The sequence below is a fragment of the Nylanderia fulva genome, unplaced genomic scaffold, assembly GCF_048542155.1.
Source record: "Nylanderia fulva isolate GAGA-0341 unplaced genomic scaffold, ASM4854215v1 Scaffold60, whole genome shotgun sequence".
In the NCBI taxonomy this organism is placed as follows: Eukaryota; Metazoa; Arthropoda; class Insecta; order Hymenoptera; family Formicidae; genus Nylanderia; species Nylanderia fulva.
In genome coordinates, this window is record NW_028190699.1 from 464,606 (window position 1) to 485,188 (window position 20,583).

General features: G+C 28.2%; 2 protein-coding genes across 2 annotated transcripts; one reads left to right on the forward strand and one right to left on the reverse strand.

Moving 5' to 3' along the window:
- Positions 1–1,503: 1,503 nt before the first annotated feature.
- On the forward strand, positions 1,504–5,817 carry LOC114927965 (F-box only protein 21-like). Its single transcript, XM_029299042.2, has 7 exons — positions 1,504–1,725; positions 2,548–2,862; positions 3,498–3,939; positions 4,085–4,230; positions 4,335–4,473; positions 4,877–4,987; positions 5,755–5,817. The coding sequence occupies exons 1-7, from the start codon at positions 1,571–1,573 to the stop codon at positions 5,761–5,763; spliced, it is 1,317 nt and encodes a 438-aa protein (XP_029154875.1). The 5' UTR covers positions 1,504–1,570; the 3' UTR covers positions 5,764–5,817.
- Positions 5,818–8,520: 2,703 nt separating this feature from the next.
- Positions 8,521–14,661, reverse strand: LOC114927952 (G protein-coupled receptor Mth2-like). Its single transcript, XM_029299030.2, has 6 exons — positions 13,218–14,661; positions 10,977–11,055; positions 10,210–10,412; positions 9,902–10,061; positions 9,149–9,482; positions 8,521–9,065 (listed from the first exon to the last, which is right to left on the reverse strand). Exons 1-6 carry the CDS (start codon positions 14,254–14,256, stop codon positions 8,928–8,930), a joined length of 1,953 nt encoding a protein of 650 aa, XP_029154863.1. The 5' UTR covers positions 14,257–14,661; the 3' UTR covers positions 8,521–8,927.
- Positions 14,662–20,583: the final 5,922 nt, after the last annotated feature.

A 20,583-nucleotide genomic window follows, 5' to 3' on the forward strand; every position in this document is an offset into this window, starting at 1 on the left:
TTCTTATGAAGAATATAAATATATCGATAAAGATACAGGCATGTGTATAAAATAATAATGATCGGTTTTCTCGCCAAAGGTCGGATTGCAAAAAAGCATATAAAGATATACTGTATATAAAATTATATATTATACAATATATTGATATACTGTATATAAAATTATATATTATATATTTATATTATATTTAAACAATTTTTTTCACAGCAAATTCGAATTGTTTGTAAATATACATAAACTGATTAATAAGTGTATGTATGTTAAAACGTAAAAAATTGATGTAAGAATTTTATTTTTATTTAGCATCTTTTCACACGTCTTTATATCGTACCTTGTAAATATTTGTTGTATTGCATATTCATCGCAATGATCCATTGTTATGCCAAAACAATGATTGCTTAAAACCTTGCACATTACGCACTTACTTCAAACAATACGAAAATATTGAAATATCATAAATGAATGTAAATATTAATAATAATATTATAATATTAAAAGAATTAAATATTAATAATATGATATTAAAATATTTATGAAACATTATAAATAATATTATTAATTTGTGTTTTATTGACTTAATCATTGTGACTGCAATCAATTGCAATCAACTAATTTATTGCAATATTGATCATTTATTTCGATTGTTAATGTAATTAATGTGACATATTATTTAAATATTTTTTAAAAAATTATTCAAAATGTAATATTGTTCAAAAAATTTACAAATCTTAAAATCGTCATCTTAATTTTCTCTTTTCAACATATCTTTTTGCCAGAAACAGATGAAATCAATAAAAAAGATTTACCTGTGTTTTCTTTTAAAAGAACCTTTTTGGGGAGGGAAACAATAAAACTGGAAAATTCGAAAAGTCATAAACAATGCATCAGAGAGATTCAGAATTTGCAGTTTTTATGATCGTCATTTTAGTCTTTATTTATGTTATACCTATGTCTGTTCTCTTAAAAGAATATTTTTGGAACAATAAATCTTACAGTTTAAGAAAGCAATATATCTTTTTGATACTTATTGTTAAAACATACATAAAGAGACATTACCTGAAAGACCTTCAAGCTTAAAGAATTTTTATTGTTTGCACGAAAGAGAAAGTTCTTTTTGAATTTAGAAAACACTACTTACGAAAAAATTCATGTTACATATAAATATTTTTATATTATATATACATACATATATATATATATATATATATATATATATATATATATATATATATATATATATAATTATATCAGTATCTATTATGTTTCTCTCCATTTTTTGTTTTTTTTGTGCACACGTGACAAATATAGTGAGTATGGTGGGGGAAAATTCAAAGGGCTTTTCAGGTATATATTAGGTCTAGAATCCAGAATAAGGGTAGTCACACTGTACAGGACTTCTGTTATGCACGTAAATACGAATTTGTGAAATGCACAGACGCGTTTGTTGAGAATAACATATCGCAATAGATTTAAACAATTTTCACAGACAAAATTAATTATACGAGAATATTTTTACGATCATATTAAATTACATTTTTATGTGTATGCTTTTCTGAAGTGCTCTTCTATAATGGCTACGATAAATGATTTACCTACAGAATTGATAGACATCATTCTTGGCAATGACATCAGTATTGAAGATGTTATTAATTTTAAATCAACATGCAGACAATTTTGGTTGGCACCACCATACAAAAAGGATTGGGAAAAAAAGTTTTCAAAGAGGTATGTAATCGCTGTGCTTCTAAATTTTTTTTGTAATTTTATTTTTTATAATTAAATTCTCGCACACACAATGTATCATATTTACGTAAAAGATATTTTTATTTGTTTTATTTATTTTATTTTTATAAAACGGAAATAAATAAAATATATAAAAATAAAATAAAACAGATAATACAACGAGTACACATAAGAAAATTTTAATAAACAATACAATTACTAAAACAAATTAATTTTATTTAATAAATTAAATTATATTTATCATTAAATTTAATAAAATTCATAAAATTAAAGAAAATTTTGTAGGAAGTAATTGCTTAGTCCTGTTTTTTCGACACATTTACGTCTTTTATTTCCGCGTTTCCTATCCGCATATCTTCGATATCCCACTTCTGAATAATAAAAAACAAAAAATATAATAAAATGTAAATATTTATAACAAATTTAATATAATAAAAAAATAAAACAAATTAAAATTTAAAAAATTACAATTTTGCATATTTTATCAATCTGTTTATTGTAATTTATTATTTTTATTTATTAATTAGTTTTGTACAGTAACTGTTTTATAAATGTAAAATGTAAAAGCTAACAATAATTAATTAATATTGTTTTAAAGCTATGTAATGGAGAAACTGTTTTTTTCACTATTTTTATAATGTACATTTTTAATATAAAATGTAATTATAATTTAAATTTGAAATTTATATATTGTACATTTTCTACGTTAAGATATAAGATTGATATTTTAATACGTTGATAGATATTTGATGCTTTATATATTATTACGTATTTCAAATATTTATTACTCTACGATTTTTACAGGTGGCCTTCTGCGAAAAAACTTTATGATAAGAAATCCAAGGAAAAGCAAGAATCTGCAGGGAATGAAAAGAATAATGAAGAAAGTTTAAGCTTTATAGAAGCAGGAACTAATTGTGTAAAACAATTACGAAATGTCGTGTCCGAATTAATAAATAACTGTAATGATAGTTGTTTGATTGATAATTTCACAAGTTTTGAGCACGTATTTTATTTGAAAAGTAAACATTTGAATGACATGATTACCAAGCCTGAGAATTTCATGACTATTTCTTTCTTTGTGGATGAGATGAAACATATGCTTACGCAATCTCTACGGTAAGAATTCAATATAAATTAAAGCGTTATGTATATCATAGATTAATGTACAATGTTTGCTGTTATCTATATTATACATATATATATAAATATATTTATTTAATTTTATTATTTTAAATATATTTTATTTATATAGTATTATATGTGACTAAAAAGTGCAGAAATATTATATTAAAAATATTGCAACTTTACCGCACGTTTTACTAAAAAACGATTAGTCGTACGAAAAAAGGATAATGACCTTTTTTGTAGGAAATTTTATGAGCTACAATTTTGATAGTAACTATATTTCTCGAAAAATTGATAGTTTTCGAGATAATGGCAAAAAACTAAAATTTACCCTCTTTTATCCCCCTTTTAAAAAAAACGTCTTGGTTGAAATTAAGGGACTTTTTAGGATTTCATTAAAATATCGAAATAAGGTTCTCCACAAAAATTCAGCTTGCTCCTAAATTTTATGAAATTAAAGTCTAATTTTACTGGACTATAGATATATTTAAAACAAAATTATCTTTATATTATCTAACGATAAGATAAGTTTACATATTTTTATCTTACCTTTAAGCTAATTTTGAAGTCATCTAAGCACAACATTACTTATGTACTTTTGCACAATTAATATATAACTTTTTCAGGGGAGCTGATTGCGATCTGACGAAAAGATATTGCATTAAAAACATGTTTTGCTATCTGAGACAACATTCGACGAGAGAAAAGTGGGAAATATTTAAAAAACAACCTCAGAGAGAGCAGCTTTTAGAACGGTGCGCTACTATTTTTGCCCAATGGCTTCAACCAGAAAAAGATATTTTTTTCTCGAAGATGAAAACATCACTAAATAATGTAACACAAGGGGCGCTGAAATGTCTCGCGGAAAAGCATCCTGATCATCCCATATTCTCGACATCCTCTGAGATTTTTTCCTATTGGGAAAATAACAATATCGACAATAATTATTGGAACGAAACGGAAGGAACTAAGATTATGGATACACTCCAGGAATATATATTGGACCAATTACACTTTCTACCAAACAAATCGAAAGACTCTAAATTGGAATACACATGTATAGATAATGTAAGTTGATATTAGATTATAATTATAAAATATATAATAATTATAATTATCAATTATGCTCTGAACATGACCAAATGTGTTTTTTATATTTTAAAAATATTCTCTCTTTCTATAATTAATTTTTGTATTGTAATTTCTGACACAGGTCCTGGAAAATAAATATGGTCAAGAAATTATTTTAGCAATAATATATCATAGCATCGCTAGGAGACTTGGTTTGCGTTGCGACGTAATTAAATTGTCTACATATACCTTTGGTACTCTTATCTGTATATTTTGGAAACCAAATTAGTAAGTATATATAATTTTGGAATTATCCGAATCTTGCATTTTTATTCTCTTTTTATATATTCATATATAAACATACACATATGTATATTGATTATTGTTTACAGTACTACTATTGGCTTAGAAAATGCAAGATGTTTCAATATAATATCTGCCAATTTTCCGGATTGTATTGACAATAAATTGTCGTTATGCAGAATGTTGTATCCAGCACACGAATCCATTTTAACTATTCCAGCTGAAGAGGTTAGTAAATATGTCTATTAAATTTTTGGCAAATATATATTTAGTGGACGAGTATTTTTATTTTATTTTCGATAATGTAATGTAAAAATATAAAAAACTAATACAAAATCTCAACTTAAGTATTTTTGTAATTTTTTAAATTTCAATCTTAATCTTATGATTATGAGTCTTTAAAGTTTTAGATATTTTTATATAACAATTTCTTTTTTAAATAAAAAATATTTCCGTGAAATGTTTTAAAAAATAATTCTAAGTAAAAAATTTACTAAATAATCGTCAGATATATTTATTATATTATTTAATTTGCAATTTAATAATTTACGAAATATGTTACATGTATATATTTATAACAATTTCTCACTTTGTAATCTGGACACTATATTCACAATTTTTCCTTTTTCAGATGCTGGTAGATATGCTGGAAATACTTGTGAATATGAAGAACTGGTCTAATAAAACTTTGATGATCATGCCGCGTGAAATAGACCACTTAATTATTACGGATGAAAAAATGGTATGTCAGCATTATTCATGCTTATACACACATTAATATATAATAAGTATAAACGATAAAAAGTTATCTCTGAAATTTTTCTCCGATAACACATATACATTTATAAATATAAATTATAATTATCTGTAATATAATTGGTTGTACTGATACTTGCTAAAAGTCTATATCTAGAGATTATAATTAACGACAAATAGCAATTAAAATCTAATGCTCTTTTCCAAGTCAGTTTTTTCATTAAAAATACAGAACAATCAATAAATACAAGATCAGAAGAAAAATTTGCGGTTGGAATGATCGTAAATTGTAATCAACCTACACTCAAATGTTTTAAGGGAGTAATAATCGGATGGTGCAGATATATGGATAAAAATAATATTCACTTTGACACAAGCGAAATATTTGATCAAATTTTGCCATTGAAGATCTATAGTAATTTTAGTGCAATCAAACAAAAAACAAACAAATTATCTAATTCTGACTGAAAAAGACGAAATATGTTACGCGGGAGAAAGTATGAATATAATTCATATTTGTAGTTTTATTTTTATTTCATATTATATTTTTTAGTCCATGAATCCATCTTTCTGTACACAATGTAAAAAATATTTTACTTTGTTTTATATTTATTCAATCTCAATTTTAAATTTAATTAATTTTATTTATTTTAGTTATTATTATTGTATGTATTTATTATTATTTTATTTAATTTATTATTTAATTTATCTTAGTTATCATAAATAATTTTTTTATTTTTATGTTTTAATTAGATTCACTAACTTTAACAACTGGTCGGATAGAAAATAGTGAAATAGGCCGATATTTTTCTAAATTTGAAGAGACGCATTACGTACCGAACCAAAACCTGGCAAAAAAATATCCGCAAGACGCTGCTGTAGCTGCCAAAACAACAATATAATTAATTTTTAGATAATAAAATATTACATTATATTATAGAAGAATTAGATTAAATTATAAGTATAAGGTACTACAATTAGATAACTTAAATTAGATAATATTATAAATTATAAGATTAATGCTAATTGTGTTAAGCAAAAATTTAAGGTACAGGCCAAAATATATTTTACATACGATGACACAAACGTGGAATATTGAATATAAAAATATATTAATACATATATTACATTATATTTTTATGTATACATATATACATATATTATATTATTTATATATTTATATAAATCTTTTAAAATAAACGATCATGAACGCAGATAATTATTAATTATAATTATTATACTGATCAAATTTGATACATATTACGATAACACCTAATATGGAAAACGCGATCACGTCGCGATTTTCTCCCTCCACTTTTATTGTATGAATGAATGACGGGGTTGCAGAGGCATGGCCAAGAGCATTCTAATTCACAGAGATAGACTCGTTTTCATTCATGTTTATTTCATTCGAGATCGAGACTCGAACGAGGTAGGTCGCGAACGTTCCATTTTGTGCGAGACGTTCCATCAAATTCCTTATTATTTTTCCTATATGTACATTATACGAACAGAGATTGTGCTATGTATAAGAAAAAATGTATGTGGATGCGTTAAATCAATACCAAAACAAATTAGCTACCATAGCTAATTTTTTATGTTTTTATATTACAATCTGAAATACAGTTATCATGCTTAAAATTTAACTAAATGGTAACTAATATTTTTAAACTATAGTTTAACGGAGAATTTTCCAGCTAAAAAAATATAAGTTATTATAACTAAAATTTTAAACTTATCGAGAATTGTTGGCAAATTTATTTTCACACAAATCATATTGCAGTATTTTCATTTTGTCGCTGCTGATTGTTGTAGAATCCACATCCTTCTCGTTTCGGACCGTCGAATTATCATCTTTCCCTTAATTCGTTATCGGTGGAACTTTGTTGAGATTTTGATGACGAAATGATAAAAACAAAAAGTCCGCAACACAGAATCGCGAAACTTTTTTCACACATTATTATATAAGGATATACTTTAGAATAATTAAATAATTAAATCGATTAAACTTATCAGCATTTATCAGTTCTCACATAAATTTCGAATTTTCAATAATTGAAATATTCTATATTTTTATGCATACTTTAGTTTTTATATTAATTGTGTGGGAGAAAGATGTTAAATGCAAAATATACACATGTAATAAAATCAAATTATCTTTTTCTTTTTATGTTTTTCAACAGAATCTCGTTGGAAGAGCAGTCGCCCGGCAAGCGAAAGGTCTCGGGTTCGATTCCCGATTTAGCGACTTTCGGATCTATATTTTTCTCTCGCATTTATTTCCTTATGGGGGAAGAGGGGATGTATAGAATTAAATCTCTTGTAGAGATTATTCCAATTTTAAATCTTGGCCGTGACCAAGTAAAATTTAATGCCTTGTGCACAGGTAATTAATTCTAACAAAAAAAATTTTAGTTTTGTTGGGATAACGCACTGTCATCCGCGATTTGGCTCTTATTGCCTGACTTACACTTTAAAATTACATTTATATTACAGAGCCTTGTTAAACTCTTAATTTAAATAAAATATTTTTGATTGATCCTAAAGTATTAAAAATCAAGCATTCCTCTTCATGAACTTTATACTACGTAGATTCTATTATATTTAAGTAAAATAATTAAGTAAAATAATTTGTACGCTGGCATGTTCTTAGAGCCCAATTAATTTTCAGACAATATAATATCTAAATATATTTGAATAAATTATTTATGACCGCATTTAAACTTATAAAATTCGACAATTAATCTCCGCAAACATTAAAATGAGTATTTTTTTAATATGTCTACTAAATAAAATAATTTGTACGTTGACATGTTCTTGGTACGAGATTAATGTAAAGACAATGTACTATAGAAATATTGAATAATAAATTTTTTAAATCTATTTTTTCATCCGAAAAACACGTATTCTTGAATATATAATGTTGATCTTCTGGTTCTATTTCGAAAATTCTGCTTTCTACTAAACAGGTCTCGATTAATTCTGGGCTAGTGCAATACTCTTCCAAAAATTTCTAATGACAAATATAATTAGAAAATTATTAAAACATTATTATTTCCGAAATTGTTATTAAAACAATTATTATTTCCGAAAAACTCGTATTTTGAAATATAAGTGTAAGCTACTTATTTTAGTATGACAGTTCTGATTTTTCTTCAACATTTCTCGTGTAGTTCTGGGCATGTACAATGCTCTTCCAAATAAGAGTTCTGATACTAGAAATAGAGTTCTGATAATAGAAATAATAGAAAAATAGATAATAAAAAATTTTTTAAACAATTGACAATAAATGATATAAAACTATGAAGTCACCAGATGATAATTAAAAAATGGTAATAATTCAATCGACCAATTCTGGCAAATAAGTAAATTTATTGAATTTTCACTGAAAATTCAATAAATTTACTTATTTGCCAGAATTGGTCGATTGAATTATTACCATTTTTTAATTGACAATAAGCTCAAACGAAAATAAATCATAATTATAATAATAAACCGCAGTAAGAACTTCATGCTGATAAAACAATTTATTAAATAATTAAACACATGTTTCGGCCTATTTTAGACCATCTTCAGTTTACATAGAATGTTATTTAAAAAGAATCATAGAGGATAGCGCATGATAGAGTCAGAAATTAAAATTAATAACAAAATTGCCAGTTGAAATCTAAATGCCGCTGCATTAAAATAAGAATTGCAAATATTAAACTATCGACCAACGCCAAAATATGAAAACATGTTTCTTGTTACTGTATTGTCCTAAGTACATCATAACAAAGTATATGCGGGTAAAAAGTTAAATTTTTATATAATTTTGAGTTTCTTAAGATAAATCTGCGGTTGCTTTAACTTTCGTAAATTGTAAGATGTCAGAATAAATGTTTTTATATGAATGGATCATCAAGGATCTCTAAGTATTAGAATTTCTATCTAGAGACTCTGGTAAGTACTCGCGTTAGCTTGTCTGCTAGTTTTCTATAAAAAAGCATGTTGTTGACATTTTTGTCATTTTCCACGATTGGCTGTCTTGATTCGCGTTGTGCGTTACGATCATAATCGAGCATCTGTCATATAACACGGATATTAAATTGCGATTAATTGTTTATTCATGAATTGCAATAAAATATTTTTACATATGTATTATTACAATATTAGATTTCAATCTCTTGGGACGAATCTTTCGCATGATTATTTTCTTCCCGCAAGAGTTCGACTGTGCATACACTCCAGTTGTGATATTTAAATCGATGTTAGTCGATCTTGCCTTCGTCTCGTATCCGAATCGTTTCAGTAACATCTGCTTGATCTTCTTTTTCCATACAAAGATGACAAAGGTGCAGAAACTTTGCACAATATCAAACAAAACATAAATCAAGTAATATTTTTTCTTTGTTCCAAAAGACCATGACATTATATGCACAAGCCAATTTAGGCCCAATATGATAAATATCACGATAAATAACTTCATATATAAATTAAACCTAAAAATGTATAAATATATATATTCATATATAAATATTTAGTAAATCGTTCAATAAAAATAAATTTTGTATCAAATAATTGAATTGAAAAATAATGGAATAAATTACGAACCTAAAAGGGGGAAAAGAAATAGTTGTTTATAGAAAGTCTTCAAAAATGTAATGTTCTTTTAGAAATAAATGTATATTCGTTAACTTTATTATCACTATTTGCGACATAAGAGACTTTCTCGTATTACAGACTTTCTCGGAAAAACACAATTCAAGTTACTGCAATGAATGTTTTTTTTTTCTCTTATAGATTATCGATTATGTAATTACATGTCAGAAAGAAAAAAGGAAAATAAAATAGAAAAAAATGTGCACGTGTGTATTGTTTCAAATGTCAAATAAAATACAAAACATGTCAGAATACTCGCCATTTTTTATTGTCATTATACCGTTTGCTTTCTGAATCTGTTAGACAAAAGTCTGTCTTTTTTTCAAATCGTTTAATATTCAATACCGTAGAAATGAATAAGCAAACGCTACTAAAGATACCGACAGCTTTGATCCAGGTATAATACAACACGTTTAGAGCTGAAAGAATAAACTTATTATTATTATGATTATTTATTATTATTACTATTATTATTATCAATATTATTTATATTCTTGTCATAAAATTTTATACTGTTTCACATACTTTTAAAATTTTATAGCATTAATAGACTTATCTAAGACATACATTTATTACAATACCAACAATTTCCTATTTCAAATTCAGGTCTCAATGTTTTTGGTATATACTTGGAAATAAATTCCACGACGATGACACAAACAACACCAAGTATAAATGGACAACCATACGCAAAAATAACATAATACAGTAACTTTTTTTTTTCCGTTTGTCTTTTCCGATTGACATTTTTTTGTAACGAACAGAATCCTCTGCAATTTGTTTGTCGTATTTAATTAATTGTAAGTATAGATAAAAGAAATGTAAAAGAGTTAAATTAATGTTTGTTTTTGATCAAAGCAAATTCTAGAAAACCTCACTCAATTACCATGAGAAATAGTAAATAGTATGACAATGTATTATATTTATAAACTGTTACATATATACATAAATATTTTAATAAGATAATCTAAATTTTTATTTAGATTTTGGAGACAAAAAGTATTTATGTTAAAAAATTATTATGTATTGCCTATTTTATACATAAAAAAGAAAGATCAACGCGATATAAATATTACGCTCGTATAATGTGAAAAACATTAAAGAAAAATTGGTTACATTAATCAGAATTAAACTGCGTTGAAATATTTTATAAATATTTTATAAATTAATAATGTTGTGCTTATTATCTAATATGCCATTTTTAATTTCAAAAAATATAAATAGGGAAACAAAATATTTGTTTTATTTCATATTATAACATAATTCCGTAAAGTCAAATGAAAATTAGGGGCAAGTCAAACATAAAATAAAATGTTAAATACTTGCCCATTTACCTGAATGTCCACCACATATTAAAGCTCATGGTACTTAGCCAGAAGTAACCCGACATAGAAAAAAAATAATTGAAAAAAGCTGAAAAATGAATAAAAATAAAAGCTATAATAATAAATAATATTTTAATTACTGAGAGCGCGTTAAAATGGAGTAACTCGCAAGTTTCTCTGATACACCATTTAAAAATGGATTTACTCTACATCCCGCATTAAAATTTATAACAATATTTTATGAATACTATTGATACTATATCGATATTAAATTAAATGGTATTTCAAAAGAGGCAGAACACTAAAAATTCTAAAACTCAATATTGTATAGGCATACATATATGTATATATATATATACATGTATATATATATATATATATATATATATATATATATATGTTCGTATATATACATTTGTGGCAACGAACTCAGATTGTTAAAAAGCATTAAATTTTAATTTCATTTCATTAATCTATATATATAAGCACCGTCCGTCTGTCTGTCTGTCTGTACCCGAACTACTTCCGCATTTGTGGACCGATTGTCTCGAAATTGGTACCAAAATGTTGCAAATTTTTTTCGGGGGTGGCTGCTGTGGGTTTTTTTTTTTAATTTTTTTATTTTTATTTTTTTTTTCTCAGAGGAGGGTATGTTTTTGCAAAAAAAATTTTTTTTGCAATATTTCTGAACACATGGTATCAAAATGTTGCAAAATTTTTGGAGATAGCGACGATGCGGTTTTTTTAAGTGTTACACTTCCACCCACTCACTCACCCACGCATTTACCCACATGCATGCGCATTTATGGACCAATTTTCACGAAATTAGTACCAAAATGTTGCAAATTTTTCTGAGGAAACTGCTGTATGGGTTTTTTAAGTTTACGCCTCCACCCACGCACCCACCCGCGCAATCGCATACTTATGAACCGATTTTTTTTAAATCGGTACTAAATTGTTGCAAATTTTTTGGAGATGGAGACGATGCGGTTTTTTCAAGTGTTACACCTCCACCCACGCACCCACCCACGCGCATGCGCATTTATGGACCAATTTTCACGAAATTGGTACAAAAATGTTGCAAATTTTTCTGAGAAAGCTGCTGTGTGAGTTTTTTAAGTTTACGCCCCCACCCACGCATCCACCCACGCAATCGCATATTTATGAACGGATTTTTGTAAAAATTGGTACCAAAATGTTGCAAATTTTTTGGAGATGGCGACGATGTGGTTTTTTCAAGTGTTACACCTCCACCCACGCATTTACCCACACGCAAGCGCATTTATGGACTAATTTTCACGAAATTGGTACAAAAATGTTGCAAATTTTTCTGAGAAAGCTGCTGTGTGGTTCTTTTAAGTTTTATCCCACCCATGCATCCACCCACGCATTCAAACATTTATTCACAGACTTTTTCGAAATTTGTACTCAAATTTTGTCCGGGATGGCTACTATATGATTTTAACAAATTTTTATCACTTTATTTATCCACCCACGCACCCACCCACGTATCCACGCACCCATGTGCATACGCATTTATTGACTTGGTCACACCAAGAAGTAATTTTTAAAAAATTTGTGTACGTGTTTGTGATTAAAGTGAAAAATGTTTTACAAAAAATGTAATATACAGGGAAATTTTGTAAATTGAAGAATTATGACATTGTATGAGAGCTAATAATAGCGGGTTAGCGGTGGGTACATTAGAAATAAAAAAAATTGAGTAAAATGTAAAAAAGGATATAATAATTAAGTAATAAAAAAAATATTTAAAGTATATATTAACTAAAATAATGTTTTATATTTAAAAAATATGAAATTGTGTGGAAATTAAAATAAACAAGAAAATAAAAATAAAAATATATAATAAATATTTAAATATATGCAAAACGCGGTGTAAAATAAAATATCTGGGAGAAAGAAATAGATAACATAGTAGTCATCCAAAAAAAATTTAAACATTTATTTTGATATAAATTTCGTGAAAGTCGGACAACAAATGTGGAAGTAGTTCGCGGTAATACAAAAAAAGAATTAATTTTTGTGTTAAAACGGATTTAATATAGGCTATATGAGGACCGCGCTTCGCGCGGTCCGAAAAGCTAGTAATGGTTATATTTTTGAAAAATTATACATTTAAATTATTAAAAAGATTAAAAAATATGCGAATATACATTATGCTTGACAAGTATGTACCCTACATTGATTGCATATAGTTATATATATAATTTATTGTTTGATATATTGTACCAAGTGTAATACAGACGGAATATGGTATTTCCACTTCATATATATATATATATTTCACAGCTTGAATTATGACTGCAACAGATGAAGCAAAGCTGTAATTGCACAACGTAAAGCCATATACATTTCGAAGTTCTGGCAATATGGAATACACTAGAAATATTGGCACCAAAAATAATAAACGTATTAAATTCAAGTTCTTATACATCTTAAATAAACGATTTTCCGAGCGAGTCGCTGGTATGTTCTTTATCTCGTCTCTCTCAACTTGATTAGAAATTTTTGAGCAGTAAATCACTTCAAACTCATTTCCCATTTCCGAGATGACAGCAAGACAATATGAAGTTGATTTAAATAATGTTTTAGAATGAGATAAATAAATAGAACCATTGATAAAAATCTTATAATCGTATTGACGATTCTTATGTACATTGAAACATTGTGTTTTCAAGCACGAATCATGGACGGCAAACTGAAACGATGCGTCCACTTTCTTCTTTTCGTTTTCCATTAAATCGTTTGTGGATTCGTACACATTCGGAAGACGGTATTTAATTTCTTCCGAAATGCATTTGCTGTCATTCAAACTCAGACTGTTACCAAGAGGACAACAGAGCAGAATGCAAGTAATATTATGGCATATTTCGTATGGAACAATGTCAATTTTTTTACTATCTTTGCAATTTTCAAAGACATCATTTGACATGGAATTGTTCTTTCCGATCAACTTTTCATAACTTTCCTGTGGCGTGAAATTTTCTTTATGATTGACATTTGTCGAATTGGTGTGCGAGTTTATCTGTATTTGATCATCATCCTCATAATTGTAAACATATTGAGAATTGTTGGCAAATTTATTTTCACACAAATGATATCGCAGTGTTTTCATTTTGTCGCTGCTGATTGTTGCAGAATCCGCGTTTTGTACTGTCGATTTATCATCTTTCTTTTCGTTATTGTTGGAATTTTGCTGAGATTTTGATGACGAGATGATGAGAACGAAAAGTCCGCAACACAGAATCGCGAAACTTTTTAGACACATTATTTTATATAAGGATATACTTTAGAACAATTAAATCGATGAAACTTATCAGCATTCATCAGTTCTCACATAGATTTCAAATTTTCAATAATTAAAATATTCTATATTTTTATGCATACTTTAGTTTTTATATTAATTGTGTGGAAGAAAGATGTTAAATGCAAAATATACATGTGTAATAAAATCAAATTTTTTTTTTTTTTATGTTTTGCAACAGAATCTCGAGAAATTGATGTAATTTTATTCTAACACCATTAACGTAGACGCTATTAATTTTATTTATCTCTTAAATTCATTAAAACATATGCTATTTCACTATATCCGGCTTTGATGTCTTTTTCGAAAAATAAAGAAGAATGTATCTCCACGAAAGAAGAGATGAAACTACCGAGGACGACGAGTCGGCGATAACTTTGCATGGAAACACATACGCGCACACTATCTGCCTACTACTACAAAATATACTGCACACAACACACCAACACTTTTGCACAGACCTACTCTTGAATATTCGCTCGTTTAATCTTGTTACCACTTGTTACGGGCACTTATTATAATATGTATTTATAGAGGAATATATTTCTTATTCTCATCTTACACGCAGCAGATCACGTGATAGCCTTTAGATGCGTTTTAACTAATTAAAAATAATGTTTGCTGAGATTCTGAATTGCATATAAATTGTTAATGTATTTTTTTACTGTTCAGGGGAAGAAAGTCCACATTTCATATAATATTTAATATAATATATGATTGCCCAGTAAGCAAGAAATACATATTTAATCAACATTTTAAAATGTTGATTTTATATAAATTTTCTAAACATTAGGATATAATGTTTTATAAATATGTTTATAATATTTAATAAACGTATAAATATTTAAAAAATATTTTTAATGATGTTTTATAAATGTTTTAAAAATATTATTTAATAACATTGCTCTGAAAATATTAATAAAATATTTTAAAAACGTTAATAAAGACTTAGAAAATGTTATTTCAACATTATCGAAACCTTTAAATCGATGTCAAAGTTTGTTCATAATAATGTTGCATACAATGTTAAAAACTACATACTTGACAACATTATTATGTTAGTGAAAATTATTATAATATAGCAATGATTTTTTGTTTACTGGGTGTATATATGTATATATTATATATCCTAAAAAAATCATAAAAATGAAAAAGTCAGGCCATGTTCAAAAGAAGGTACTCAAAAATTTAAACGATCTAATAATAAATTATCACGAAAAGTAACTGATATGTTATTCAAGGTGCCAGTTCAAAGTGAACATACGTAAAGTGTATATTATCTAAATTTAGTAATAATATATTACCATGAAAAATAACTGTGATATTTTATTCAAGGTGCAAGTTCACATTGAATATACATACATATAAGTAAAACTGATTACAATTTGATTCTAGAAAATAAGTGCGATATGTTATACTTAGTGCACAAAATATAATAGTCGTTTATAGAGATTTGATTTGAAATTCATACTAGCCCGTACAATGAAAAATAATTGCTCGTAATTCCAGAGTATCAATTTGTTAATGACTCAGAAAAATAACATGGCGGCCTGCTCTCAAAAAACTATGATGTTTCTCGATGTCCATTTAGAAATAATGTCAAAGCTCTTACAGAATAATTACTACAACATTTGAAATACGAAAAGTATTACATTAGAAGAAGATTAGATTAGAATAAGGATTCAACGTATTTTTAAAAGCTCTACACACGCAACGAAGTGAATATACAAAACTATATACAAATACCTTTTTCTTCTGTGTTTCTGAAGAAAATTGTAAGTCAAATGAAACCTTGCACTTTGAGAACCATGTCACTTACTTTTCAGAGTCAAATTGATAAATTTTTTTTGTATATTTTAATGATATTTATTTCTCACTTGTATCTTGAATAATTAATATGTAATTTTTTATTGTATATTACGACAAATAATCAGTAAACTTTTTAAGCGTATAGCTTTATTGTAGTTGACCTGAGAACTGTACATTTATAAATTTTACTTAATATACACCCGTTTCGAGCAACAAGGCAAAGTTTTCTGATCAATAACTTACTCCCTGAAAATACGGTATAACACAAATCGGAAGTTGATACGAAAATTCGAAATTTTACTAAAGAAAGATTGGAGGTTTTTAATTTATACAATTTTCACAACTCTTATTTCAATTATTTATTCTACCCATCGAAAGTTTTTTGAGAGCAGGCCGCCATGTTATTTTTCTGAGTCATTAACAAATTGGTACTCTGGAATTACGAGCAATTATTTTTCATTGTACGGGCTAGTATGAATTTCAAATCAAATCTCTATAAACGACTATTATATTTTGTGCACTAAGAATAACATATCGCACTTATTTTCTAGAATCAAATAGTAATCAGTTTTACTTATATGTATGTATATTCAATGTGAACTTGCACCTTGAATAAAATATCACAGTTATTTTTCATGGTAATATATTATTACTAAATTTAGATAATATACACTTTACGTATGTTCACTTTGAAATGGCACCTTGAATAACATATCAGTTACTTTTCGTGATAATTTATTATTAGATCGTTTAAATTTTTGAGTACCTTCTTTTGAACATGGCCTGACCTTTTCATTTTTATGATTTTTTTAGGAAATCACTTACTTTTTAAAGTACAGATATATAGAGCAGCTTTTTAGTAATTCAGGTATTACAAATATATGTATTTTCGATTCTTATCACATAACTTTGTATAAGTAACAATTTATGCAATATAGTTCAAAATAATTGAAATATATGGTATAAATGTACATATATAAAATATATAATTATATTATAGTATACATATATACATATTTTATTTAATCATATATGTAAATGTTTGTATAATTGTAATAACTTTTAACGATACATTGCACATTTATTTCAATTGCAACAGAATGAATTTATATTTTTGTATGAATATTGAAAATAAAGAATGGGCCCCTCCATCGCCCATTCTCGTGAGAACGCAACCATATATTTTTCTTCGTCTCTCCGATTTTAACACGGCATACATATTTCTGTCTGATAATTTTTTTCTGGATGATACTTTTTGAAATGTTATGAAGCCTAGGTCTAATTAGAAACTTATTGCACTCGTTTTAATGCAGCGCTTACAGCAGCTTTTATAAAGCGCCAGAGCAGCCGATATTTTATTTTGGCGCTTACGGCAACTTTTATACAGCGCTAGAACAGTTGATGTTTTAATGTAGCGTTTACGGCAGTCTTTATACAGCGCCAGAGCAGCCGATGTTTTATTTCGGCGCTTACGGCAGCCTTTATACAGCGCCATTATTTAATCTGTTCTAAGAACAATATGTATGCCCCTTGTGCTCCTTTAAGCCATTTTTTCTTGAACACTTCCATATCATTAGAGTAATACCATTCCGATTTTGTGTCAGCTCTCAACATACACGTGTAGTGACCACGATTCATTTCTTCACCTTCGTGAAATATAGCGCTTATTACCTTGTACTTTTTTTTATTAATTGTGATATTACTCGTCGGCACGGCGTTAATCCGATTGTTGATAATTTTTTTAGAAGCACCGTTTACAAAAGTATATAAATTGAGCTGTATTACTACGACGGATAAAGTTGATTCGATTACGGTTTTCTTTTTCAACACGGTACCCTTACATTCGTTACAATTGCCGTTTATCGTTTCCCATTTAGAAAATTCTACATTAATCAAACTTTGTAGAGTGACACCTTTTTTCCTTTTTAATGTCGAATGTATAGGTAATATTAGCAAACTACTGCTTTCCAGCTTAGTTACATTGTAATTACATTTGACATTCGAGCAACATGTTACGTGCTTTAATTCGAGTTCTAATACATCATTGATGTCGGAATACGTCGACATTAGAGCCGTAAAAAATTCCGAAACATCTTGTTGTGTTCGTTCTTCGAAGCGTTTTCCGACAGATCTTCTAACCGCTTGAATGTTGCAATATTTACGTTCACCATACGCGCAGATAGCATCAGTCAATGCATTCGATGCTTTATTTTTCAGTATTTGTTGCCTAATACGTACGCAATGAAACGCACATTGTAATATTACATTAGCGTAACACGAAACAGCATCGTTATTGCAAAGGCCATATATTTTCCACGTAACTATACTTTCTGGTTCCTCACAATCATAATTCTGCACATCATCAATGATATTAGGGATAGCCCATCGACGATCGTACATTTTCACAACCTTTTTCTCGGACGGATTGATTTGTGGCAGTTCAGATTTGAATATAGATCTCAGTCGATTATATTCTACAATGGCTCTCGAGTTTGCTTTAACTGATGCTGGATTGAAATTTATCAAATGTAGGCCTTCCAATTTACTTACTCGTGACAAAAAAAAGTTACATAGGCTTGACCATCACTGAATACAGTCGTTCCTAAATCCATCATTGCATTGTTACATGTAATTCCTTCGATTATAAATAATTCGACATTCTTTAATTTGTCTCTCAAAGTTTTCAAGACCATGTCTGACAATTGCGTATATTTTGGTGTAGATTCATGACTAACCGGTAGTTGAAACATTCTATGGATTGTCAAGCCATCGATATTGAATGCTGCGATACCCGTGGGAGCAGATATGGCAGTCGTTTTTTCCAAATTTATTCTGATCCAATGTTTAATCGTTTCAATTAGAAAACTTTTCCCTGTACCACCCTCGCCACTTACGTACAGTCGCAGAATCTGATTCTTATCTTGTAAAACTTGGCATACTCCATCAAAGACTCTTTTCTGGTCTTTGTTCAATTGCGACATCATTTGCGATAAATCAATCGGGTCGTCAATCTTACCAAAATCTTCCAGATTTTTCATCGCGTCGTCAGCTTCTATCGGATTACAATCCAGTTCATCGTCATCGGATTTGTCTCTGTCTGCTGTTTTCAGATCATTTTCGCGCTTCTCGATTAATTCAGCAACGTTCTCAATCGCTTTCGGTATTTCTTCGAGCCTTTCGTGATATTTCATTGCCTTCGTTAAAACAGACTCTGAATTCTTAAAGGCATCCGTGTAAGTCTCGAATGTACCTTTGAGTTCACTCAAATCTCTCCATGGTTTGAACAGAAGAAGCAGCGAGTAAAAGTATTTTTCGGGCTCAGTTTTTATATTAAATCGATAATGGTTAATTAAATAACCCTTCTTTCGTTTTTTTAAAAATAAACCCAATGCCAGTTTGTAACACTTGACTTCGTCATTATTTGACATCTGTTTCGTAATTTCTCAGAATCTGGCAAAATCGTACAAATTCAATGATTCTAATTCCTGAGGTCTATTTGGATAGTAATCATCGATGAGTGACGAACAGTAAATATTCGTAGAATTTTCTTTGAGAGCTTAAATTTTATTAAATGTTTTAACTTTTCTATTTCTCACCTCATTAACATCGATCCATTTGACCATGGTATCATTATCCGTACCGTACAAGGGATTCCCTAATAGTGTATCCGCAGCTTCTAAAGCACCGCATTCTCTGTTATTTAATGAACGCATTGCAAAATTCCACAGTTTCGATGCCAAGGACTTATTCGAATCTATCACTTCAAAGTCTGTATTGCATTTTTCCGACTTTGTCGTGTATTTTGTTAAATATGAGTTTAAAAACTCTGATTTTTCTCCAATAAATTGTATGTCCATATTTCCCTCCCAGGCTAATTTGATAGACGGATTATAATCATTTATAAACCTTTCCGACTCCTTGCGAGGATCGTACAATCTGCTCTTACTGTGTAAATTTTTTCTACCGACTATCGAAGTGATAACGTCTCTTAAAACGAAATTCTCAGTAACTGGCCGAGGAAAATCGAACCGACACTTTCTGTATATATTAGTTTCCGTTTTTTTCGTACGCATGCAATACGAGTTATGTTTATGATTCTGATCACTTATTACCGTATCGTACAACGTTGGCGAAACATTTTCATCTGGAATTTCACACGTTACGTATTTTTGAATAAACGTAGCAACTTCTTCATCCGGCGATTTTCCTAATACTGGAGCATCTTTTATCCAAATCATACAATGCATGTGCTGGATACTTCTACGTTGATATTCCAGTCGCCAGAAGTAATGAATAACCTTTCCTATTGGATTATCGGACGAACAAATAAAATTAATCATGGCTTTGAATTTTATGCACATGAATCTAGAAGTACTTACAGGATCGTATGCGATTAGTTCGCTGATGCCTAACTTCTCTTTATTGGGATTCATATCTCGTAAATATTCACCCAAATCGGACCATTTCCATTCACTAGGACTC

What these genes read in the sequence shown, in the direction of transcription:
- LOC114927965 (XM_029299042.2), top strand. Translation starts at nt 1,571, where the DNA reads ATGGCTACGATAAATGATTTACCTACAGAATTGATAGACATCATTCTT. An exon ending in AATACACATGTATAGATAAT is followed by an intron (nt 3,940 to 4,084) that starts GTAAGTTGATAT and finishes TTTCTGACACAG; the next exon opens with GTCCTGGAAAATAAATATGG. An exon ending in TAACTATTCCAGCTGAAGAG is followed by an intron (nt 4,474 to 4,876) that starts GTTAGTAAATAT and finishes TTCCTTTTTCAG; the next exon opens with ATGCTGGTAGATATGCTGGA.
- LOC114927952 (XM_029299030.2), bottom strand. Translation starts at nt 14,256, where the DNA reads ATGTGTCTAAAAAGTTTCGCGATTCTGTGTTGCGGACTTTTCGTTCTC. An exon ending in TTGTTGGTATTGTAATAAAT is followed by an intron (nt 10,062 to 10,209) that starts GTATGTCTTAGA and finishes TTATTCTTTCAG; the next exon opens with CTCTAAACGTGTTGTATTAT. An exon ending in AGAGATTGAAATCTAATATT is followed by an intron (nt 9,066 to 9,148) that starts GTAATAATACAT and finishes GTTATATGACAG; the next exon opens with ATGCTCGATTATGATCGTAA.